This window comes from Coptis chinensis, chromosome 4 (genome assembly GCF_015680905.1).
Source record: "Coptis chinensis isolate HL-2020 chromosome 4, ASM1568090v1, whole genome shotgun sequence".
Lineage (NCBI taxonomy): Eukaryota > Viridiplantae > Streptophyta > Magnoliopsida > Ranunculales > Ranunculaceae > Coptis > Coptis chinensis.
Window position 1 is genome coordinate 21,980,101 of NC_141459.1, and position 25,939 is coordinate 22,006,039.

The 25,939-nt window shown below is 37.1% G+C and overlaps 2 protein-coding genes across 5 annotated transcripts; both read left to right on the forward strand.

Annotated features, from left to right (window-relative positions):
• Positions 1-9,225: 9,225 nt before the first annotated feature.
• Positions 9,226-18,845, forward strand: LOC147502611 (Pre-mRNA cleavage complex II protein family). 3 transcript variants are annotated; one of them, XM_086607436.1, is made up of 10 exons: positions 11,328-11,393; positions 11,475-13,070; positions 13,286-13,383; positions 13,472-13,508; positions 14,036-14,211; positions 14,335-14,518; positions 15,663-15,843; positions 16,073-16,184; positions 16,746-16,873; positions 18,381-18,845. In XM_086607436.1, the coding sequence occupies exons 2-10, from the start codon at positions 12,904-12,906 to the stop codon at positions 18,432-18,434; spliced, it is 1,137 nt and encodes a 378-aa protein (XP_086463562.1). In that variant the 5' UTR covers positions 11,328-11,393; positions 11,475-12,903; the 3' UTR covers positions 18,435-18,845. The 3 variants fall into 3 exon arrangements, 1 of the variants encoding a protein (XP_086463562.1); XR_015221763.1 differs by lacking the exons at positions 13,286-13,383; positions 13,472-13,508; positions 14,036-14,211; ... (3 more) ...; positions 16,746-16,873; positions 18,381-18,845 and adding exons at positions 9,226-9,382; positions 9,469-9,515; positions 9,587-9,876; positions 9,956-10,177; positions 11,040-11,099 and having other exon boundaries at positions 11,268-11,393; positions 11,475-12,111; XR_015221764.1 differs by lacking the exons at positions 13,286-13,383; positions 13,472-13,508; positions 14,036-14,211; ... (3 more) ...; positions 16,746-16,873; positions 18,381-18,845 and adding exons at positions 9,229-9,515; positions 9,587-9,876; positions 9,956-10,177; positions 11,040-11,099 and having other exon boundaries at positions 11,268-11,393; positions 11,475-12,111.
• A 1,033-nt stretch (positions 18,846-19,878) lies between these two features.
• LOC147502612 (myosin-binding protein, putative (Protein of unknown function, DUF593)) lies at positions 19,879-22,347 on the forward strand. 2 transcript variants are annotated; one of them, XM_086607434.1, is made up of 3 exons: positions 19,879-20,854; positions 20,959-21,855; positions 21,937-22,347. In XM_086607434.1, the coding sequence occupies exons 1-3, from the start codon at positions 20,113-20,115 to the stop codon at positions 22,179-22,181; spliced, it is 1,884 nt and encodes a 627-aa protein (XP_086463560.1). In that variant the 5' UTR covers positions 19,879-20,112; the 3' UTR covers positions 22,182-22,347. The 2 variants fall into 2 exon arrangements, with proteins under 2 accessions (XP_086463560.1, XP_086463561.1); XM_086607435.1 differs by having other exon boundaries at positions 21,940-22,347.
• The last annotated feature ends 3,592 nt before the right edge of the window (positions 22,348-25,939 follow it).

A 25,939-nucleotide genomic window follows, 5' to 3' on the forward strand; every position in this document is an offset into this window, starting at 1 on the left:
TTCTTCAGCCATTACTTCAGGTGGTGTGTGTGGTATGCTAGCTAGAGGTGTAGTGAGTGGTATACAAGAAAGACTTGTTTGTTGCCGTTGTCGGTTAATTACGTTAGGTGTTTTTCTTCGGCCCGACCTTAATCTCATGCAAGGCTAAAACCAATATTAATGAAACACAACAACACTCCAAACAATCCCCGATATGCTAGTATGAACCTCTAACGTAAGATGCGAGGGTGTGGAAGAAAAGAGTACACCGAAAGCCTCCTTGCTTCGCTTATGAATAGTGTCTTGTTTACGCGTGCTTTCGGTGTATATAACAAGTTAGAACACGAAAACTTTGAAGAAATGGAAGTTCAAACAAACCCCGTGGAAATCGGGCGGTTTCAAGAGGCGCTGGTGCGCTCGAATATGCCTAGGCAAGGCGCAGTGTGCTTTCGGGTAAAAGGTAAGATTCTAGGCGTGAGGGCGCAGGTGGTGCTCCAAGTTGGCCTTGGTAGGGCGCAGGTGGCGCTCAACCAAAGGGTGGGATTCCAGGCGTGTGGGCGCAGGGTGCGCTCCACTTTGGCTTGCCCAGGGCGCAGGTGCACTCTGAGTAATTTTTCGTGGAAACTTGCAAAGCTAAAACAGACAACCACAGTGAGAATCCAAACAAGGGTGGGTGGGTAAGGGACTTTGAAAAACTATCAAGTCTACATAAAACAATACTAAAGAGTACTAAGATGGCAGCGGGGCGCCATTTGATAAACGTAAAATTGAATAATTTACCTAGGAAATGAACGATGAAACTCAAAACGCAAGTGAAACTAAACTTAATTACGCGTTACTATCAAAGATTTATATACTCTCAATTCTATCGAAATAGAGTAGAGTAAAAAGTTCGTTCCACTTTTAGTTCTTTAGCATTCAAGTTTCCTAGATTGACTAATCTATTCAAAGTCTAATGAGAGCAATGGTGGGAATTATACTACGATGTGAATTAAAACTAGACGTAATATAAAGATTATAACTTTATTAAATTTAACTAAACAATAATTGAATACTAAATTAATGACTAAGAATTGAATAACAACAACTAAAATTAGATTTAACAATTTTAAATGACAAAATCGAAATGAACAAGAAATAACTATTTTATTTATTTAATCAATGAAGAACTATGATTCAAAGAATTAATCTAAAACAATGTATGAAACTAATTAATTTAATTAATTCAATTCAAAAACTAGATCTACAAGCTATTTTAATGGATACTTTATATCCTAGATTCTCTAACTATATCTTTCTTAAAAGCTAAGTCTTGTTTTTGTAAAGGAGGAGACCAGATCCACAATTTCGTGCATGGGCTGAGGAGCCATGTTTTGGGCCGAAAAATCGAGCCCAAAGCCCAATTTTTCAGTCCACAAAGCCCGTTTCAATTGGCTTTGACTTCAGCAGATTTTTCGTCCACTTTTGCTCCTCTGATTGAGCAAGGCTTGGACCATTGGAAAGTTCTTTCCGAGCCGGTCGTTTTAATGTAAGGTAGGCCAAAATCTGAGGCCTGAGTCCAAAGATATGGTTTCGGAAGTTCTGCTGACTTGTGCACTGTTTCTGCCCGTGTTGACTTTTCAATTTTTGACCGGGCTTCATAAAGGCTTTGTCTCCTTGAATCTTGGCCTTTATCACAGAACTTTTTAGCAACCAACTCTTTGCTCCTTTATATCGCCAAAGTGGCGCATTTCTGCACATAATTGAGTTCCATGTCTGAAATACATAAAAACACGTAATTAGCATCAACTCTTATTTATTACTCACATAATTGGTCTAAAAGTAGTATTATTAAGGGGTTAAAACTACAGTTTTGGGCTCTTATCATATTGTAGTAAATATTTTAGTGTGGAAGCATTTAGAGCAACATATGCAACTTATCTTTATCCAATTGATAGCATTGAGGATTGGCTAGAAATAGTAAGTCTATAATGTTTTAATTTAGTAACTTGAATCAACTTGTTTACTTTAGCTTGATAAGTTGTTTTTGTTGCTTACTTTTAACAGGATAACATAGAAGGGTTGGTTCTGCCTCCTGAAAACACTAGGAAGGCTGGAAGGCCAAAAAAGCAGAGAATTAGAGGGGAAGATGAACCACTTAAAACTCATAGAAAATGTGCAAAGTGTGGAACACCTGGTCATAATACCTTGACTTGTGATGCAAGAGAGAAAGGAGTTCATGGCAATAGAATTAAGCCTCAAGACCAAGGTAACTCTAAATATGTCAGTTATACATATAGTGGTTTTCATAAGTTATATATATATTAACTAATAAGTAATGATTTGAAGGTGCACAAGACCATAATGAAGCAACACCAGCAGCAGTAGTAGTAACACAAGAAGCACCAGCAGCAACACAAGCAGTACCAGTAGCACCTCCAATGCAACCAACACCAGATCTACTTGAACCAGCAAATAAGAGAGGTAGGAAAAGAAAGAATGCTCCATTGCAAGAAGAAACACCAACAACACCAACACAAGGAGGTCGAGGCAAAGCACCAGGACAAGATGAAGTTTAACATGATGTAGAACCAGCACAAGCACAAGGAGGTCGAGGCAGAGCACCATGACAAGATGAAGTTCAACATGATGTAGCACCAGTACAAGCACAAGGAGGCAGAGGGAGGAGCAGAAGGTCAAGAGGAGGAAGTGTACCACAAGTACCACAACCACCTCTAATCCAAGAAGCACCACCTATACAAGATGAAGGTGTTAGAGGAGGAAGTAGAAGGCCGAGAGGACCAACAGAAGGCACCACAGTGAGGACTAGGGGGTTTATATCGGCTGATATTTAGAGATGACAATGTACCAACACCTTCAACACCTCCAGTGAATTCAAGTTAGAGGTAGTTACATTTTGGGATTTTAGTTATAGTTACATTTTGGATATTTGGCATAATGTTGTTCAGTCATGCATGATATTTTGAGATTTGATGTACTTTTGGATTTATTTTTTGCTTGAAGTACTTTTGGATTTGTATGCTATATTGGTTTGATCTTGGTTGAAATTTGTCCTCTGGTTTAACTTCTTTTGAATGCTAAATTTGTCCTCTATTTTGTTTGGAATTTGTATGCTAAATTTGGATTTGTATGTTAAGAAACTTGTGACATAGTATCCTACTGACATATGAGATACATAAACACACAGACATTATTAGGACCAATACCTAAAAAACCCATACATAAACACACAAACACAACAAACTAACCTTATGGGTACCCCACAATGCAACAACACTCATGCCCACACACATCACAATTAATGACAAGTGTGACATTAATTCTTCTCAATGGGCAGAAGAAGCTGGTTCTCAACAGTAGTTAGTTGAACCTTATTGAAACATTCAACCCAATCACAACAGAGCCACAACTCATGTACTTTGCCATATTTATTTTCAGACTTGTGCAAATCCATAATGCCTCTACAGTTTTCCATATTGCATCTCTTTTTCAGGTATAGACACTTAGGAGCTATGTGGTTTTCTTGGTAACATAGCTGACATATCTGTAAAAAAAATGTTTACAAATGTTAGAATTTGATATAAGAAATAATATCATCTTCTACGACATAGTCCTTATTGTATTTGACAAATTTGACTGTAGTCCTACTTTACAGCCATTAGAGTTTTGAAGTAAGGTATTGTACCTATGGCGCCACAAAAGTGCTTATAGAGGCTCCACCCATATTTCCTTCCAAATTTTTTTGTGATATTTGCAAATGATGAATTTTTAGAGGCCACAAATTATTTTGGATGAATTGGGTCTCCAGTTTATGGCCGCTTCTCTATGGGTTTCTTATACAAAGAACCACCAACGGCTCTATTGTTTTGGCCTTTGATTTGATAGTTAGATTATGACATGTGGCAAACCAATTTGAGTGTTGTTCCAGTGATATTTTTACTTATTCACGTGATGTTGCACGCGAGGGGTAGTATTGCCATTTCAAAAATATAAGCAAATTGACCACATTCAACTGAATTGACTTGCAGTCAAGAACCAAAAGTAGGACTATAAACCCTAATATTCAAAAAAATTTAGACCAAACCCTAATAAACCAACTATTATTAGGACCCAGACCTAAATATCCCTAAATAAAACAGGACTACATAGATATAGCGCCCAACTAGACAGATCTAGATGATCTATAGACGTAGACTACATAGACATAGGCTCACCCCCTTTTGTTATAAGCATCGTCATCATTATGATGCTCATTATAATATTTCCATTCATCAAACTCCACAAAAGCATCTTTCATCCGCCCATACTTTAGATCTGCTACAAGTAAATGACATATCCTTGCTATTGTGTACATCTTTATGATGTGAATCTAAGCCCTTAAAAGTCTTCATTGCTTTCTCATTTTTGCACGCGTTGCATAGAAATGTGATTGTTTTTTTTTTATAGCTTTGGACCAATTTCCCATTTCCTCTAAGCCCTTGGTTTTTTATTAGAACAGTGAGTACGATTAAAAAAAATAGTGAATATGGCATGTCGGATAATGTTACATTAAGCCCATATTTTTGTGAAGTGAGGCATTCCCCTTTTATAGGAAGTGTCATGTACTGGGTGCCTTTACTCTGAAACTTCTTAAGTTGTATATCTTTAGACATTAACTGAGAGTGTCATGTATTTTTTCCATAAAAACCTCAACCACAGTGCTCATGGAAAGTTTATTTTTAGGCATTAACTAATAATACCACAATGCAACATGTGTAATATATTTGTTTTTTCTTTATCGTTATTTTCAATCCCAAAATCAGTAATATAATATTGTCTAGTTTTTTCTTTCTCAAACTTCTCCCAAACTTGTCGTGGAAATCATTCTTGCCCCTCCTAGTGATTGTTCTTCCTCCTCAAAATTTCGAACAACATCATGCCAAAATTGAAAACATCACTTTTATATGTTACTAGCTTCAAGGCAGTGCCGACCCTAACCTAACATTTTGGTGGCCTAAAGCAAGACAATAGAATGTGGCGCTATATGCGTTAATGTTATTATTATTTTTTAATTGTGTTATTCAATATAATCCAAGAGAGATAGAGAGCGAGTGAAGTAATTTTGTTATTTGACATAGGAGTTTTATTTTTTTTTTTTATATATAGATAAAAATGTAGATTTTTAATTGTGAGTTGGTTTAGTGTTTTTTTTTTTTTTTTAATTGTTTGTAACGAGTAGGGTATGTATTGCTTGGATTTTGATTACCAAATCATTGCCCAAAAAAATCTAGCCATTTTTAATATACCAATTATGCCAACAAAATAAATAATGGATTTCGAGACATTGGAGTGTACCAAAACATAAGACAATGCAATATTGTAAAATTATCAAATGTGAAAGAAGTTGTTGCACTAATCATTATCTCTCTTATTTATTGGGATCTTTAGGTTTTACATTACACACAACACAAGTAAATAAAACCACATCACTGACTTCAATGTTTTTATGTTTAAAGGCAGACTACCTCTAGCGTTACATAGTTAGTTACAAGTTGTTACACCGTTGCATAACATTTGCGATCGTTTTATAATAATCATTTCTCTATCTATCAAATTGTGTAACGTGTATCATACCAACTTAGGTTGTGTTTGATATGCCCTATTTGCCATAACATATGCAAATATTCTACACTATTCATTTGTTTGCAACTATTTGATAAGTTTTTCGGCCCATGGCAAATATTATTTGGATTTGCTATAAGTTGTGATTTACCACGATTTTGATGGCAAAATTTACTCTGGGGGAGCTATGTAAATTTTGCAGCGACAAATTTATACTGAAATTTGCCATAAAAAATAATCAATTTGCCACCAACAAAAAAAAAACCCGATATCATCTCTATAACAGGTTCGGTGGTATATATTCCCTTATCTTCTTCTCTACATAATCTCTACATCTCTATTTGATTGATTTGGAGAGATCGAATTACTTTTCATCGATTTGCACGACGACTCAGGTGCATACGTTCATCTCTCTCACTCTATCTCTCATTCTTTGTTTATTCTTTTTCTTTAATTTTACTGTTTTTTAGATCATTAGTTTAACATATTTTAGGTTTTATTTTAATTATTTTATAATTGATTAATAAATTGGAAGTTGTTTGACTAAATTCTCTGTGTTATTCTCAAAACTAATTTCATGCTCATTCAAGTAAGTTTGAAAATTTAGCAAGTTTTCATGCTCTCAATGTGGGATCTCAATATAGAACTCTCACCAAATTAAAAGTATCTAAAGTCAAATATTGAATGCCCAAATAATGTTTTATGCCTTTTTGTTCAATTTAATAAGTAATTGGGTAAGTCATCATATTTGGATTTATTGTAGTTGTTTTTGGTATGGTATAAAGCTATTTTTTTCTCTCGCTTGTATTAGTAATCTAGTTGGCATGTTTTTTATTAGGTTATGAATTTGGTTTCTTTACTGGTAAATTAACTTGTTGTCATTCTAGCTTTTTCTCATTCTATGTTTTTTTATTTGTCTTATGCATGATTGTCCATTTAATTAGGTAGAATGTCGACTGACGAAGATTGTAAATTAGCTGTGGTTACCATGATGCTAACAATCATGCAGACTATGATGTGGTACCATTGGTATAGGAGAAATAAGCGAAGGGTTATAGTTCCTAGGGCCCTCATTAGAAATTGAGATGCTCAGAGAAACATTGTTTTTACGCGAATGTTCAGGTGTAGTGACCGTATATGCTACGAACAGTTAAGAATTGAATGAGAATACTTACATTTGAACGTCTATGCACTCGATTGCAGGGTTATGGGTTAGTTGATAGTTGGTCCGTTAAGGTTGAAGAACAATTAGTCACAATTGGGCACGATTTAAAGAATCGGACTTTTGAGATTCAGTTTTTTAGATCAACTGAAACAATTAATCGGTATTTCCACCGAGTCTTAAATGCATTGCTTAGGCTACATAAAGATGAGGTACGACTTGCCACCATGGAAAACTCTCCAGCTGACTGTGGTGGAACACCTAAACCTTGGCACCATTTTTTACAGGTTTGTTAGCTATATATCTAATGCACATAATGTTAATTACTAATTCTTTTACTGATGATGTTATATTAATTAGGATGTTGTGGGTGCAATTGATGGCACCCACTTTGAAGCTTACGTACCATCTTAATATCAAGTTATGTATCGTAATCGAAAGGGTCAGGTTACTCATAATATCTTAGTGGCATGTACATTTGGTATGAGATTCACCAACGTACTTATTGGTTGGGAAAGTTTCGCCAATGATGGTCGTTTGCTGAGATGTGTAGTGAGTCAACCAGGGGACAAACTAACTGTACCACATGGTATGTATCTTTAAAACATTTCAAATCCAAACTGTTTTGGAGTATTATTAAAATTCAACAACAATTATTATAATTAATATTTTTACATAGGTAAGTATTATCTCGCCGATGTTGGGTTCCCGCTAGTTCCACACTTCCTTACACCATATCGTGTTGTAAGATATTATATTAGTGACCAACAACGTAATTTTAGATACAACGGTGCCCAAAATGCAAAAGAAATATATAACTTCCCTCATTCATCTTTGCGGAATGTTGTTGAAAGGACAATTGGTGTGTTGAATAAAATATTTGCGTGTCTTAGACACGCTCCACACCATGATGTTGAGACACAAGTTTGTGCATGTTGTGGGTTGTATGACTTTTTGTTTGATAATAATGATGAGGACTTTTTGTTGTGGGTTGCATAACTTTTTGCTAGATACAAATCATCAATCACAAACCATTTGGGTGCAAAGGAGGACCACTAGCAGAATATAGTGAAATTTTGGTTATGCTACTACAATACTATTTTGGTTTATGGACTTGCTTTTCTTGAAAACATAAAGAATGATTGGGTTAGGGTTAGTGTTAGTGTTAGTGTTGTCAAATCTATCAATAATTGTTGTGCTGATAAATTGTGTCAATGAAGCAAATGGAGTAAGCTTAATCCTAGTTTCCCTTAAATACAGATGAGATGATGTTCAGTTGTGAGACAGTTAAGTAGTGTTTGTCATTGGTTTATGTACTTATGTGTAGCAAGTTCTCACAACTCATGAATCTATGATTGAATCAAAAACACAAAATAAGAAGAGTTTGAAGTTAATAGAAGATTGAATAGAATTACAAAATGGTTATTTCAATGGAAATCACTTTAGAAACTCACATTGTCTTTGCTTTATGGTGTTTTTTTTTTCTTGTATTATTTTTTATCTATTACTAAAATGAGTGCCCGAGTACATCATACATGGGGTTGGATGCCTTCTTTAACCGATACTTATAACTCCACAAATAAACATTTATTTATTATTTCACTTGCATATGTTTTTAATGATTCTTAGTGAAGCTAAACTTCATTAAAGTGGAACTTGAAAGAATACGAAGAAGTTATTGGAGGTCTATCAGGGTGAAGCCATTTTTATGCAACGACAATGGTAGCACCACTTCAAATATTTGGATACTTGCCAATGAACAGATGAGTTTAAATGCGATGATTTTATGACATGTGAAATCTCAAAAATCATTTGATCTAGGGAAGAATAGTCTGAGGGAATTTAGTCCATCTTCACACATCCAACGTCTCTTCATGCAACACATGCACTGCAACATCTTCCCTCATTACATTACTGTAATGCTCACCAACTTGTATCCCATCCTGTGCAAACAACTCAACCAATGCAGGACTTCCCAAATCATCAAATGTCATTCAACCAAATTAGAGGGACCAAATCATCAAATGTCATTTTGGTATTTTGGTTTTTTTTTTTTTTAATTGTGGCAAGTCTTTTATACTCTTTTTTAGTGTGATATAGGTAAAACCATTTACAAATAAATAAATTTACAAATAAGAGTAGCTATAATTTTTAAATCTTAAATATTTTAAAAGTACAAAAAATGAAAATAATAATATATTTGCCGTGACAAATTTAGACAATCAAACAGTAGCAAATAGTTGCAAATTAGGGCAAATGATATTTACCACAGTATCATCGATATTTATTACATTATCACGAACAGTAACAAATTTATATTTGCCACAAATTATTTACAATTGTCACATAGCAAATGGTGACAAGATTTGCAAATGTGAAATATATAATTTGTCTACCAGGTATTGGGCCTGGCTGGACCCGGGTCCATATCCTCGAAGTTCCGCGATTATGAATCGGACTCTTGTTTTATCTTTCCTCTTTCCGTGTCCCTTCTTTTTTTTTTCTCTCTCTCTTTCTCTCTCCTTAAAAAGCCCTGTTTTTGGATAAAACTCCCGAAACCAAACTCATAACAACAACAACAAAAAAAAATTTCAGATTTATTTTCCCTCTCTTTTAAAATCCAGCTGTCAAAATTACAGGGTTTGTAATAAAATTCTAATATTGAATTGTAATGAAAGTATATTATTTTGATGTGTAATGTGTTTATTTGGTTGGTGTTGTATCAGAATATTTGATCGTAGAATGGACCCAGATGGAAAGAAGTTTGGAAGAGGTAGTATAATTTAATTTGATTTGAATGATGATTATATATTATATAGGGATTAAGTTATTTGAATCTTTCAGGGCCAAGGGAACTTACTGGTGCTGTGGATCTGATAAACCACTACAAGTTGTGGGCCCACCATGAGTTCTTCTGCAAGAAGTCACTTCATTTGTCAGTCTCTGATACACACTATCTCCACAGTGTGGTGGGAGATACTGAAATAAGGAAAGGAGAGGGGATGGAATTGGATCAGCTTGTTCAGAGTAGCATGTATTCCAGGGATACAAATGCTCATATACAGCCTTTTGATTTGGATACACTAAGAGAGGCCTTTCAGTTGAGAGAAACAACCCCTGTTGATCTGCCCTCTGTAAGAAATATACCTTGTCTGCTTTTGTTATAATTTTTCCACTTTTAAGTCTGAGAGTCTGATTATTTATGATCCACAGGCAGAGAAGGGGACTCCTACTATTGCAGGGAAATCAAAAAGTGAATCGAAAGACAAGGAGAAGAAGCATAAAAAACACAAGGACAAGGACAAGGAGCATAAGAAGCACAAACATCGTCATAAAGACAAGGACCGTAGCAAAGATAAAGACAAGGAGAAGAAAAAGGATAAGAGTGGGCATCATGATTCTGGTGCTGACCCCTCAAAGAAACACCACGACAAGGTTTGGACTTGTATTATTTTCTACGAGTTAAAACCTAAAGGTGAATTTGATAGTGATAATACCTTACAAATATCATATGTAAAAACAAAATAAAGCTGCAAAGGAAATTAGCAGCTCTAAGCGAGAGAGTAGACAGGCGAGACACTACGTGAAATAAAATTGGGGGCAAGACCAAAAGCAAATTGAAGAACTTAGGGAAAATGGAGCTGAATCATGGTGAAAATGCAATAAGCATCTAGAGGTACAGTGAGTTGGAGCTATTTTAGAAACAGAGGGAGAAGAGTGAAGCGGATATACCTGTGGGTAGAGAGAGAAGAAGGAAGTGAGATGTAAAGACGTTCCAAGCAAAAGAGGGAGGGTAGTAAAGTCTTGGCTAAATTTTGCTGCCTTTTGTTTTAGAATTTTGTTGTCGTAAACTAATATTGTTCCCTAATCCGGGGCAATTGGAGGACAGTGCCTCCCATTGAATGGGTGGGAAAAGAGCAATCTCAGCAAGTTATTAAATTTTAAAAAAGGAAGGGTGCTAACAATAGAATGTATATTTTAGTGAATATTATAGCATAACTTTTTTAGTCGTTACCAACATTTGAGTGAAAAACTATTTGCAACTGAAATTTTAAGGGATAGATAGGAATTTTCTAGTTGTAATACAGGGGTGAGAGTAGGGTACTTTTAGGTGACATACCTGTTCCGCATTTGACCATTGTTCGAAGAGGATAATGCATATGAAGTACAATAAATGGTTTGCCATTGTGGATGCTGTGTTTGGATATATTATCTTGAAAAAGTGGTTGGACTTGTTTATAATGTCAAACTACCTTTGGACTCATAAATACATCTTCTTGTTTATTAACTGTTTCAGAAGAGAAAGCATGATGGGAGTGAAGAACAAAGTGATCTGCACAAACACAAGAAAAGTAAGGTAACTAGAAAAAAGTATCTTTTGTTTACTCTATGGAGTTGCACCTCAGTTTCACTTAGTTATCCATAAATGGTTGACGTTTGCCATAATGTGTAAGTCATCTGCTCTTTGCAGGCGCTTTTTGTTTTTAGTTGACTAAGACAAATTTTCTTTTGTTCCTGATTCCAGCATAAAAGCTCAAAGATCAATGAGATAGGTGTGATAAAAGTTGCAGGATGATATTGTCTCCTGGAGTTGTCTATTTTTTGTGTTTCCCTTAAGGAGGAATTATTCTTTATGCGATGCATATTTGGGGTAAGCATTTTTACCTTCCCATACCTCTGCATGCTACTGCTTTAAGTAGAATTTTGTGCTTACAGATGCACCTTTTTACAGGTGGCAAGAGCTGTAGAATTTGCAAGACAATCTTTCTTGAGGAAGCAGCAACTGGTTCTCGTTTTAATTTAGATACAGTTAATTTCAGTTATATTGTTCTCAAGTTAATTAACGTTAATTGCATGGGCATGTGGAAACCTTTTTTTATTATTAACTTCTGGTGGTCTCTTTGTTTAGTAGAATTTTGAATAGATAAACTAACATTCTCTTTTTAGGAATTCGTACGTGAATTTGTTGAACTGACTGCGGGCTGCAACAAATCTGTAGAAAGCTAAAGATTCATCACATTAGGATAATTTCATTCCCCACATTATATGTCTAATGATTTCATTTTTTAGATCAACAGATCCTAAGATTCTGTCACTGTCTGGAGAAGTGCTTCACCTTATCTACTGTTCTGACTTTAACAGATTGTCAAGAAAAAAGAAAAAAAGGGCCTTGTGTTCTATGAACCATAACAAAAACCTATTTAGAGATAAACTTTGAAATCTGCACCTGCTCTATGTATTGACAACAACTGACACCACCTACCTTAAGGTTATTTGATTTTTATGAACGGAGAAACGAGGATTCTAGTTGGTGGAAAACTGTAATTTCAGGGTGGATGAATGATAATCAGAAGTGTTTTCCTGTGTAATTTATTATTATTGTTTATAGTTCTTAGGAGATGATAATGGTGCGAAGTGTAAAATGTTACCAAGGTTGAGTTGCAGCACAGTGCCTGCAGTCTGGCACAATGTAGACCATACTTGAAGTGCCTAGAGTGTGTGTACACTTTTTATGGTTTTTACGATTTTTTGAATGTTGTCAGGAGGTCAGAGCTCCCATACAAATGTTTTGGCACCCTTCTTGTCTGTGTTTGGATTGTACTGCAATCCCCAAATAGCGAAATATTATACCAATCTACACTAGTGAATTAATGTTTATCTTGGAGCATCCAATAGGATGTATTGAAGACTTGAACTACTATGGTTGTCACTTCCTGATAATTTATCATCATTAGAAGTCCAAAATGCTCTCGGTAAGCTGAAGGATACAGTTCAATGACTTCAGAGCTCCAGCTCATATTAGCAGTGGGAAATGTTCTAAAAGAAAGCTTACTCGAGAAGTATACATGATTCAATGCCCTCTGGTTATCGGGGATAACACAAGAGCGTAAGAGAACATCAACTTCGAAAGAACCAAAAAACAAATTACCTTCGCACGAAAATTGTCAATTTTCAAAAAAATTCAAACAATCAGTCATTTTGCACTAAAAGTTCACCATGCAAAATTCATTTTCATTTGTAACTTGTAACACGCTTTTGAAAGATCCTCTCACACAAACACCGTGTCTCAACTACTCAACTCCCAGCACCATAGAATACAAAACTGCACTTTTCAGTACTTGTAAAAAAGAGAGCGCAAAAACACTGAAAGAAGAAGAAGCATGACAGAAACAGATGCAATATACATACCAGAAGAATGGTCAATGGCTGCAGAGAAAATAGCTTATGACTCAATAACTTCACCACCTCCTATTGCTGTTATCTGTGGTCCTAAAAACAGTGGCAAGACTACTTTCTCTCGCCATCTTGTTACCACTCTTATACCAAGGTATATAACCCGTCTTTATTTTTTTGCTTAAAGTGTGTTTTTTTATCTTGTTTTGGTGCATTTGAAAAGGGGCTTTGATGTATTAATAAATCAAACACCTAAATCTAGGGTTTAAACCTTCAATTAGGAGACCAAATAAAATATAAACTATTAATTATTAATAATCCATGCTGATATGTTTCTACTTATTTGGTTGTTGGTTTGTTTGTTTGTAGATATGATAAAGTTGCTTACTTGGATACTGATGTTGGGCAACCAGAGTTTACTTCTCCTGGCTGTCTGTCTCTATGTGTTATTGACAAACAAGATCCAGGTAATTTTTTTTTTTTGTAAATTTGTTTTGTTAGTGAGGTAGCTTGGATTGTTTGGCTATGTATCTGACTAAATTTTATTGTTATCAGATGATTTGACAATTTTAACTCTGAAAGACCCAGAGAGGTACGTTTAACATGCCAAATTGTTACTACTATGGTTGTTGTTGGCATAATGCTACTGATGGTTTAGCAAGGTTTGATTAATTTTGTTATATAATGGGCTTTTAAGTCTTAGGAGTCTGTTCACGTCTTTATATGAATTTCGGTCTAATGATGGATGCCAAATTCAATCACAGCATTGTAGCTTTAGACACAACGTGTTTGATTTGAAATTTGAGTCGTCTTCCACCGATTCCTTAGTTGATGGAACTTTGCGTCTTAGTGTTTTTGGTTATGTCTTTTTGTGAGTACGTGTTGAAACAATTGTAATCTTAATAGTGGCATGCCCTTCCTTGTTAATGAATGTTAATGGCAAGTTGTAGACATGATTTTGGACGTCATTTCTTGTCAGTGGTTAGAAGAAAGTTGGTGACTTGTAGCAACAACAAATTATGCATACTTCTGTCTTTTCCTCATATTCTACTTACTCTACTTAATTTCTACACTTTTATCGATCATCTTACTGAAGGTATGTTATTGTGCTTCTTTCAGGTGGTTATTCTTTGGCGATGTATCGTCGAAAAGGGATCCAAAAACTTATTTGGATAGTATTTTTTCTCTTTACGATTATTTCCGCACCAAATACCACATGTCAAAGGAGAATGAGGATCAATATACTGGAAAACGAATGTTGCCTCTTGTTGTGAATACACCTGGGTGGGTGAAAGGTTCGTCTTCTCTCTGTATGCCAAGTCTATAGCAAATTGTGATTGATATTCCTGTAATTCTGACTATGGTTTTGATTGTAAAGATGCCTTATGCCAGTTCTCTCATTGTTTATTTTCTGCTAGGTGTTGGCTTTGACATATTGGTGGAGATGTTGAGATATATTTCCCCCACTCATGTGGTTCAGGTGCGCACCTCGTCTGAGACTAAGAATCTACCAACCCAGGCTTTTTGGTTAGATGAGGAACTCCAGGTGCTAGATAATCACATTAAAATCTATGCAGCACGTCAAGACTCCAGAAACCAATCGTAAGTCACATAATTTTCTGTGCATGCTCAGTTATTCTCATGTTACATGGTTTCCTTATTTCATATGACTCGTCAATAGGCTGTGACTAAGAAACATATCATGATGGGACATTTATAAAGCTGAAGTTCCTGATAGATTAAAGTATCTGTTGTTACATTCTTGTGAGGGTTAAGAACTTACGAAAGTTCAAATGAAATACTTTTTTGAAGAGTATAGTGAAAATTTGGGACATGGAACTTGGATGCAATGAGAGTGAAAGGAAAAAGGTGGCGGGGTCTACTATGATAAACATTGTCAAATTATGCTCGAAATGCATTGTTAGTAAAATTCAGTATCTTGTTTTTACAATTAAAATAAGAAAAAGAGAAAGCAATAGGAAGAAAAAAAGGAAGAAAATATGCTAGAATGTTGCTGAGGGTACATACTGTTCTAGGAAGAGGAACCAGGTCTGAAATGTTTAAACATGTCGAGTTTGCACAAAGTAAAGGATGGTGCCGATAGGGGTATCTACCAAGATTTTTATTTGCTTATATAGAAGATGTGCTGTATCGTGGGCTGCCGTTTAGAGGTAGGTAAGGAATATAGATTTAAGTTGCAACATGCAAGTAGGTTAGATAAGCTTGTTAGATATGGAAAGTTGTGGAAACCAATGGTATACTTGAAAGAAAATCATGTAAGCTCAGTCAAAGTTTCATTAATCTTGATTTAGGATTTACTGGAAAAGTTTGATCGGCAAAGATTGTGGAATAGCACAAACATATAGAAGCCGGATTAGCGAGTATAAGTACTTGCTAGTAAAAGAAAATTGTTGAACAAAATATTATGGGGATACACTTGAATAAATCTTCCCATCTAACAACTGCATTAGTCCAACCGGTGCCCCTAATATCACCCTTTATGGAAGACCACTCGAATATATGCCTGTGAGAGTCACTGTCTTGATAAGAAGGCCATAGACTGATTAAGTTTATCCGGACACCATATGTAAATTACAAACCGATGTACTTGTAAATGTTTCAGATATAATTGTTATTTCTTCACCATATTTCCACATTAGACTGATTATTTTATTCTTTTTCATGAGATTTTTGAAACTTTTGCGAATTCCTTTTTCTTATTTTGTTTTTCTGTTTTGCTTTGCAGAGTGTTAGTACAAAAAGATGCAAGGCTTTTGCGGGACCTACGTATAATTTCTTATTTTAGGCTATGTTTTCCAAGTGAGGTGGATTTCTCCTCATTCAAGGAACTTGCTCATGCTTTGGCTTCTCATCCACCTTATGAAGTTTCTTTATCAAGCGTCAAAGTCACACATCTTCATTGCCAGGTTGGTCAAATGCATTAAAAAGCACTATGTGGAATTTATTTTGCAAGACCCATAAACCTGCAAGTCTGTTTTCTACCATTTTATCTCAGTGCAGAACTGAAAAAGGATTCCCTTATTGAAATGGTTTTTTAAGTTTTGCTTATGGCATCGTGAATGGCTACGCTGTATACTTTGTGACAAATATTTTATATAGTTTCAAATGCTAATGTTATACACATCCTTGCACTAGGTTCCAAGCAATGAAGTTTTCCGTGGTTTAAATGCAACGATCGTTGGCCTGGCAATCAGTTCAGCAAAGCCAAGTGAATCTGAAAGTTGCACCCCTTGGTGTGTTGGTCTTGGTATGCCCCTTTCTTGAACACTCCTTGTGTGCCTGTAAACTATGACCCTCTGCTACTTTTCCCAGACAATTTGTCATGTGTCCCTTGTAAACTATACTGCTGTTAACTATTCTTTATGTCAAAAGCATATTTTTCAAATTGTTATTATGTAAATATCCAAAAGAATTACTGAGACACATACTCGCTTACCTACATCTAGTTGGCAGCATGTATCTTATATATCATTTTCTTGCTAAAACTATCTAGATAGTACATGTTGCACAGAAGTACTTAAGAAAGTTCACCTACACAGAGTGTATCCCTTTATTTCCTTCTCTTTGTCCCAGTTGTCCTTCTGCGCTTAATCTACAGCCCTATAAGAATCATCTTTAGCTGAGGAAATTCCTAAGTTCCAGCTATAGATTTTAGATGGCTATCACATGTGTACTAATAATTCAGCCATAATATAAATTCTTTGTATCAAGCTACTATACAATATACATTAAGTTACTCTACATTAGTTTTGTTTTCTTTTGGAGTTTGTATCATTTTCGTGCAGTGATATTTATACCTTTGTGGCAGGAATTGTGAGAGGTGTCGACCCTTCCAAAGATCTTCTCTATGTTCTGACACCTGTTCCACCGAGCATTCTGGAAAAAGTAGATCTGCTGCTTCAGGGATTTCTCCAAATTCCTATTGACTTGTTGAAGGTAAATGTTCCTTCAAGCTGATCTATTTTTGAGACTTCCTGTCAATGGAAAGTATATTTGTTCCCATAAAATTGTTACAGAAGTAGCTATCTAGTTGGTAATGATAGCTAGATACAACCCAACAAACATTTCAAATACAGGAGGTGATGTACAAAACAAAGAATCTGAGTTTCACATAAAGTCTTGAGATTTCCCTTACAAACCCATATGATTAATTAACTTCTATGAAGTAGGAGATGTGTCATGTTTGATCCGCCTTAATTATTGTCACGGGTGCCTTCTAATGATATTGTATCTTGATGTTTTTGGGTTCTTTTTACAAGGGGCCCATTGGTGAATGGTGAACTTGTAAGATCAATTAAAACTTAAAAGCTGGTTTTTATGAAGATCTCCTCCCCACCTTAGAGATTATCCTCACAAAAAATCAAGGGTTTGTTTTACCTGCAACCCCATTTGAAAAAAGAATTAGACTTTCCCCTCCCCCCCAGACTAACTCACCGTCTCAGTCAACGCATCTTGACCGTTATATCCGCGGTCAAAGTAGTGAAATGTCTTGAATACCCTTGTCGTTATAAACTACCAAAATAACCCTTGACTTTCTAATTCAAGACCCATTTTTATGTTTGAGAAATAAAGAAGAGGCACGTGCTGACATCTCGTCTTATTTAATCTAACGGCCACAAACACTTAATACATTGGACATGTGTCAACAAGAGGGGTATTGGTAGCAAGAAAAGACAATTAGAAAACAAATCTTAACTTAGCTCCCCCCCCCAATCACCATTACAATTGAATAATCTCCATTAATGTCTCCCAAGCTTAAGAAACACTAATACACATTCTTACAAGTCATTATGCATGGTTATTACTTGTAACCTTTGAAAATCTTGAACACCCACTACCATTTTACCCATATTAAAGTGTTACTTTTAATGATTTCAAACAAAATTGGTGCTTAATTAGTTGGGGAAGAGGAACTCAAGGCTTAGGGCTTAATTATCAATGAGTGATGTAGGCCGTTGGATGTGAGTAATTAGATATTGACACGTGTCATGTACATTCTCTAGTTTAAATTGGGTATTGCAAAACCAATGTCATTTTGGTAATTTTCAACAAAAAGGGTATTCAAGACATTTCAACTGCCTTGACCGTGATGGCGAGTGAGTCTTTGGGGGTAGTTTAATTCTTTTTTCAAATGTGGGTGTAGGTCTAAAAACCCCAAAAATCAATTCGCTATACATTTTCTAACCATGTCGAAGACTTGGGGCTGCTAGATAAATCGAAAAATTGTGAACAAGTTTTGACAATATTAGATACATACAAACTACCCTAATCTGTTAGGAATATATAAAGCTATTTATTTTATGTCAGCATATATATGATCTTGTACCTTCTGATTAGTTAATTAGGGAAAGACATAGTTTGATAATCTTAAGTAACTAAATATCAACATTTCTGTTGTTGTTTCTTCAGCAGAAAGATTGACCATATATATGTGTGCTCTCAGGTACAGGGGTGCAGATCACCTTACATCTCTGCCAATGTACTGTCTACAAACTAGAATAGTGATCAAGATATACTGGAGGTTGTGCCGAGATTTGAAGATCTCTTTTGAAGACGACCCGTAGTAATGGGTAGGATAGTTCAAGGTTCAGAGCTGCATCGAAAGTTTTAGGTAGTGTTTATTTCTTCAAGTGTTCAGCATCAAAAGCGCACCACCCTATTGCTGAATGATTTAGCAAACTCCCTTTTCATTCAGCAAAAAGCCAAAAAGCGATCAGCGTGAGTTTCTTGCTGAATAGTCGTCTTCTTATTGTTGACTACCTATTGAAAACCACAAATTCAGAGTTCGAAATTTGTATTCTCTCACTCTAACCAAACACTAGAATCAGCAACCAACATTCAGAAGATTGAGTACACCCTTATTAACTATTGGTATATGAATCTGAAAAGGCTTATTTCCATGGTTTAATTTGCTCGAAATCTTAAAAGTTGCAATGCAGAACTTGGTTGGAATTTTCTGCTTGGTATTGTATATAGTTAAATATTAGCTGCGACTCTATTAGGTCGACACAGTCATATTCTGGAGGGTTGTGTTTGAATTTGATTGCACTCTTTGAATTTTTAATGAATGGGCATGTTGGCTGACTGACTGTGCTTAAGATGGTGTAGAACAAACATCTTTTTCAGGATGGCGTTGCAGTAAAGCTCTTCTCTGAAGTCTGAATCATCTTCTTTATTATAGAGGTCAACTGCAGCGCCAGTACCTCTCCTGAATCGTAGAGCTATTGAGTATTGCCATCAATAATGGCATTACACAAGACTCGAAAGACCAAAACAAGAGTGAAACTACATAGCCATTAAGTTGTATAGGAACAGATTAGATTACTCATTTTCCGATCCAAACTTATTTTCTGAAAATTTTCACCGAGTATTAGAGAGTTGGTCTATGTTCAAGGGTGCTCGTCCATCCCAAGGTTTGTGGCGCATGAGCATGCCAACTTTAACAGCTCAATCTGACACTTTTTCCCTGGATTAAAAAAACAACTCAATCTTACTGCATGCACTAAGTTTTTGAAGAAGGAAGATAGCTGATCCACCTAATTCAAAGCTTGTAGAAGCTGAATTACTGCCATCCTTATTTGGAAGAAAACATCTGGACAGACATTTAAAGTTTTGATACTCCGAATTAGAGGTATTTTAATGCGCATGCGTTTGCACCATATGAAGATGATCAAGAACAATCAGCTAGACGGCTATAAGATTTGATTGAATGGTTGACTCTAGTTGATCTATGAAACTTCAAGTTAACGCATTTGACTACCGAGAATGGCTAAAGAAGCAAATCTTGTCCACGTTTGCAGAAGTTTTATGTTGTTGTTTGGTGGGGAGAGAAGGGATGCCTGATGAACCGTTATTTAAGGTAATGGTCCACACAACAGCAACTAATTTCTATTTATAACCAAAAGACAACAATACCCATTGTTAGATTTGAAAAAAACAAGAAGAAAATCTCTCCTTCCATCCTCCTTTCTGCCTGTTTCTCATCCTTCACATAGAGGTTCTGATCCTGGTTTGGTTTTCTGCACCAGCCTTGATCATCCTCTTTTCTTTGTACGTTATAGTATTAGCTATGTACATTTATTGATTCCTATATCACGAAAAAGTGTTCATTTGGACATATATAGTCTGTAGTTACTATTGTATATGTGGTGTAATTTTGTTGTTGAGTGTTAATAATGGCGAAGAAATCGTTCAAGCAATGTGTTGAAGATAGGTTCGGTACAACCTCATACTTCTTGATATATGTTATTCTCGAATGGATATTGATTAGCATTCTGTTTATTGATGGTCTACTTGCTTTTGCTGCCAATGAATTCGCTCGTTTTTTTGAGTTGAAATTTCCATGCTTGCTTTGCACGAGGATCGATCATGTTCTAGTTCGCAGGAACCCAGATTTTTATTACAATGACTCAATCTGCGAGGGACATAGAAAGGATGTGTCGTCGCTGGCCTACTGTCACGTTCATCAAAGACTATCTGATATTCGACGGATGTGTGAAGGGTGTCTCCTTTCTTTTGCTACAGAGAATAAGTCAAACCGTGAAACATATAGATCTCTAGTGGGAATTTTAGGAGCTGATCTGGAGTGTTCGGTTGAGGATGATCACAAAATTCATTTGAGATTGCCTGCTGAAAGGAAGAAGGATCAGGTACTAGTTGAAAAGAGCAGCATTCATAGGTGTTCTTGTTGTGGGGAGCCTTTGCGTATTAAAACGTCATTTCTGAAGCCGCTGAGCATTCAGAGTCAGGCATCTAATGGTGGTGTTCCAAAAGCTCCTGCCCCTTCTCCCCGACTACTGGCTCCAACCAAAAATGAGGAATCACGTGGTGTTGATCCACTGCCCCACGTTCGATACACAGAGCTTAAATTTTTGCCCGATACAGAATCAGAGATTCCTGAAGATGATGACAGGACAGGTGAGATACTTTGATTTTATCTAATTTTGAGTAAAATATTGAAGGTTTACTGGTTTGTGCCACTTATTATACATTCTTCATGTTTTTAATTGATTTGCTATCAGGCAAGGAAGACACCAAAGCTGTTATGGAGCCATTGCTGACAGAAAGTCAGGAACATGGTGAAGAGGCCTGCAAGACGCCTAGTTACGTTAGAGCAAATAGACTTTTGAACTTCGTATTGACAGATTCTGCTACAGCCAGCCCAAGGGATCTTGAAAGACCTTTCCGGAAGCTGCTTCCTGAAAAATCAGAGGGGAGCTCAGATGCTTTGGAGCTCAATACTTCAAGTGAATCTGATGGTGATATCATTCTGTATCACTTGAAGAAACAGGTTCGTCTGGATCGCAAGTCTCTGATAGCTTTGTACATGGAATTGGATGAAGAAAGAAGTGCTTCTGCAATAGCTGCAAACCAGGCTATGGCAATGATCACACGTTTACAAGCTGAGAAGGCAGCAATGCAGATGGAGGCCTTGCAGTATCAGAGAATGATGGAGGAGCAGGCAGAGTATGATCAGGAAGCCGTTCAAGTTATGAAGGGTCTGCTTGCCAAGAGAGATGAGGAAATCAAGGTGCTGGAGGGAGAAGTGAAAGTTTACAAACAAAGGCTGGGTGATGAGGCATTTGACATTGAAGGTTGCAAGGCACAAGCGGACGATGATTACCACAAATTTAAATACATATCACAGACATCCTTTAGTCAGATATCTGAATGTGGTAGCCTTCCTGCTAACTTAAACTATGAAGTGGAGGATTTCAAGCGTAGTTCTGATCAAACTGGACCATCAGAGGGAGACAATTGTTTAGGAATTGCTGAAGACCCATTGCGAGATCACGAAAGTGAGAGATTATATATTCTGGAGCGATTGAGAGTGTTGAAGAAAATTCACTCTGCAAAAATTGGAGCTCATTCTGAGCTGCAGAGCTCTGACATATCTAATCTGGAAGAGGAATGCAGAGGTAATACTTTGGAATTGCAAATTTTCTAGCTGTTGTTTCCTTTTTCTTGCGAGTCATTAAACTTGCAGCTTTTCTTGATAGTAGGAGATGGGGGTAACACCGTCTTAACTCTAGAAATATCCAACCTCAGTAAGAGATTGGAGGCTATTGAAAAGGATAGAGAGTTGTTAAAGCATGCTTTTCAGTCACTACAGAAAGGCGACGAAGGAACACAGCTACTCAAGGAGATAGCGCAGCAACTGAGGGAGCTTCGGCGTGTGGAAAAAATAAGAGTGGAGAAGGATGTTGAAGGAACAGAAGTTATCAAGGAGAGAGAGAGTTCCTAAAGCATGCAACTTCTCCAGATAGCTGGAGCATTGGCATGTTAAAAAATGACGGTTTAATCCATTTGATTGTGATTACTTGACAAAATCAGTTTAATTTTCTTTTTGTTAATTGTTGGCATTTAGTTTTATCGCAGAATGAAAAGTTAAAAGGGTTTAAGCAGGCAAACAATTTTAATCATGTACTCATTAGTTGGAACTTGGAACACTAAAAAATTTGACGGGTAACATTCCGTCAGATGAGGTTTCTGACTTGGAGGATTTGACGGAATTGTAAGTTATAGTGGCCTACAATATCTTCTTTCTCATTAAATTAATTCTTTCCCAAATGTTAACTTTGTTAGGTGGTTGCTAGTAACTCCTTGTTTAGCCAATACCTGACCTGAGTAACCTTATCAGTCTAAGTACTCTGTAAGTGTGTTACACTCTTACACTTAAATGTGTATCTAGAAGAGTTTAATTCTCCTAAGTTAATTTTTCTTGATTACTAAATCTGCAGGCATCTAGAGAGTAGAGAACAATAGTCTCAATGGCCCTTTGCGGCTTTGCCTTCTTACTTGTAGGGCTGGTCATCTAGTGAGTCGAGTCGAGTCGAGCACGTGTGTCTCTCGAGTCGAGCTCAAATTTTTTCGAGCCGAGCTCGAGTTGGCTCATCAAGTATCCGAGTAGCTCTCGATTCTGGATCTTGACGGTTTAGAGCTATATGTTCGAACTCCATCACAAGTTTTCAATATTGATTTGATTTGTTTTGTGCATAAGTTTGAATTCGAACATATTCTAGATATAAGTGAGCAAAAATAGATATATAATACTTACTAAATATCAAAATAATATGCGGAGACAATCTCATGATATATGACAATGAACACATTATAAGGTGAACACATTATTGTTGCAATCAATATGTGATAAGCTATTATAATTCAACACACTATTATAACAATTATCCCGTGTTTTAACAAAATTATCTAAAATCTGAGTAGTTTTCGAGTAGCTCATGAGCTACTTGATTTCGAGCTCGAGCTGTAAAATGTGCTCATATTTTTAAATGAGCGAGCTCGAGCCCAGCCCAAAACGAGTCGAGCACCGAGTTGCTCACGAGCATCGAGCCTGATGACCAGAGTTACTTGGGTGACTTACCAAGCTTACAAGAATTGTACGTCATACAATAAACTATGTATCTGTTGGGGATTACACCAATACCAATCGGTTCCCCACTACACAGATAACTTGTATGAACACACTTCAACTCCGGACAAAATCTAAATATCAACTACAACCTATACTAACATGCCCAACTCACTAAACAACTATCAACAACATATAATAATGTAAAGCGGTTAAACAACAAACCACAACACAAAGATTTACGTGGTCGCCAATGATGCCTACTTCCACAAGAGCGGTTCTTAATAAAATGGGAAGGAAGATTACAATCTCTCCTTCAGTCTCTCACCTTACTAGATCACTCTTATCTCTTTCTGAGGGTTGTATCTCTGTAAAAAGGTTCTCTCTCTTTGTTTTAGTGCGGATTCCAATCAACCGACTTGTTTGGTTTGTTAGGTTAGGTTTTCCAAAACCTTGATTTTGGTTTTATCTCCAAAACCAAATTTCGCGAATCTTGTAGCAAGGCCCACAAAAATATGCGGCTTTGGTAGCGCTCACTCACTGGAAGCGAGTCGTATTTGAAGACTGGAAATTTGGCGCTGGCACTTTCACTTTTTGTGGTTAAGCCCTATGTTACTAGAACTCGGCGGGTCGAGCGGGCCATCAATGGCTGGTATCTTCTAACGGCGATTTGAATTTGCCGTTTGTCGGCTCGGTTTCTCTCCTCATGTGAGGGATAACTCGACAATCTCCCCTCGAGCGGTGAGGGGATACCTCCATGCAATTGCCAAATCAGCGGGAGGAGTGTCGCCATTCGGCAATAGCACTGACAAACATCAAACTTACCTTCGGTAAGACTTTGGTCATCATATCCGACCCGTTCTTGTCGGTATGGATCTTCTCGATACACAAATGCTTGTCTTGAGTACTTCTCTAATCGATGATAGCAGCGTGTATGTGCTTGGATCTAGAATGAAAACTTCGGATTCTTGCTCAAGTGGATGGGCTCTCGATTATCACATAGAACTACAAACTGTTTTACGTTTTAGCCCGGTTAAATCGAAGAACCTCTTCATCCATAGCAACTCTTTGCAACACTTTCGATGGCTGCAATATATTAAACTTCGTAGTGGAGAGGGCAACACACTTTTGCAACTTAGATTGCCAAAGCTGCTCCCCGCAAAAGTAACGGATAACCCGGAGGTGGACTTCATCAGTCGACATCACGCCATATGCGCATCGGTGTAGCCTTCAAGTAAGGGCTTACTTCCACCAAAGCACAAACATGATTTGGAAGTGCCTTTGAGATATCTCAATATCCACTTAACACCTTCCCAATGCTCTTGACCGGATTTGTGAAATCGCTTACCACCCCACTGGCGAAAGCAATGTCGGTCTAGTACACACCATGGCATACATCAAAGCGCCCGGCTGCGGATGCATAAGGAATCTTTTCCATCGACTCTGCTCATGCTCACCCTTAGGACACATCTCTTTGGTCATGCGGGCCCGCCACCTGGCGGACAAACCGGTGGCCCGGCTTGATCCATGTTGAATCTCTTCAACACCTTACCGATGTAGCTTTCTTGAGAAAGCCACAACTTTCCACTCTTTACGTCACGGTGATCCATCCCAAGTATCTGCTTTGCTTGACCCAAATCCTTCATCTCAAAGGACTTACTCAAGTCTTTCTTCAGCTTGGATATCTTGTTGATGTTTTGGGCCAACTATCAACATATCATCCACATCTGACAATAGCCACAATGAAATCTCCATCACGGAAATCTCACGAACAAACGACACAATGATAGGAAGCGGACTTCTTGTATCCTTGCTTCACCATAAAGGAGTCAAACTTTATGTACCCTTTGTCTCGGTGCTTGCTTCAACCCATACAAGCTCTTTATTAGCTTGCATACTAGGTGCTCCTTGCCTTTGACCTCAAACCCCTACGGGTGGTCCATGTAGACATCTTCTTCAAGGTCTCCATGAAGAAAAGCTGTCTTAACATCTAGGCTGCTCAACCTCTAGGTTCATACTTGCGGCCATACCCAATACCACCCGGATAGAAGTCATCTTCACTCTGGGAGAGAAAATCTCATCAAAGTCGATTCCTTTCCTTTGACCGAATCCCTTCACAACAAAGGTGAGCTTTGTGCCTTGGGTGAGGATTGTTCTCTCATGCTTGACTTTGTATATCCACTTATTCTTGAGAACTTTTCTCCTGTGGGTTTCTCAACTAACTTCATAAGTGTGATTCTTATGCAAAGAATCCATCTCGTCATGCATGGCCTTGACCATTTTTCTTTATGCGTACCTTCAAGTGCCTCTTGATAGTACATAGGTTCTCCACCATCCGATGGTAGCGCGTGCATTATGTGGTGGATACTTGGTTGAAGCTAGTCTCTCTCTGTCGGACCTCCTTGCCCCATCTGGCGGTGCCTCGGGGAGGATGCACCTGCTTGCTCGGTGGTGGTTCATGCATCTCATCGCATCTTCTATTCCGATAGGTTCTATCCCATCATGAGCAATAGGATTCTCATCATGAGCTTCAAACTCATGGTTCTCTGCATTCTCAATGCATACGCATGTTCCACGGTAGGAACCGGTTACGAATCAACAAGATCATTGGTGAAAGCACGTAGCTTCTCACC

Coding starts and splice junctions, on each gene's coding strand:
- LOC147502611 (XM_086607436.1), top strand. CDS start 12,904: ATGACAGAAACAGATGCAATATACATACCAGAAGAATGGTCAATGGCT. Junction 13,509..14,035: donor ACTCTGAAAGACCCAGAGAG/GTACGTTTAACA, acceptor TGCTTCTTTCAG/GTGGTTATTCTTTGGCGATG. Junction 15,844..16,072: donor TCACACATCTTCATTGCCAG/GTTGGTCAAATG, acceptor TCCTTGCACTAG/GTTCCAAGCAATGAAGTTTT.
- LOC147502612 (XM_086607434.1), top strand. CDS start 20,113: ATGGCGAAGAAATCGTTCAAGCAATGTGTTGAAGATAGGTTCGGTACA. Junction 20,855..20,958: donor TGAAGATGATGACAGGACAG/GTGAGATACTTT, acceptor ATTTGCTATCAG/GCAAGGAAGACACCAAAGCT. Junction 21,856..21,936: donor TCTGGAAGAGGAATGCAGAG/GTAATACTTTGG, acceptor TTTTCTTGATAG/TAGGAGATGGGGGTAACACC.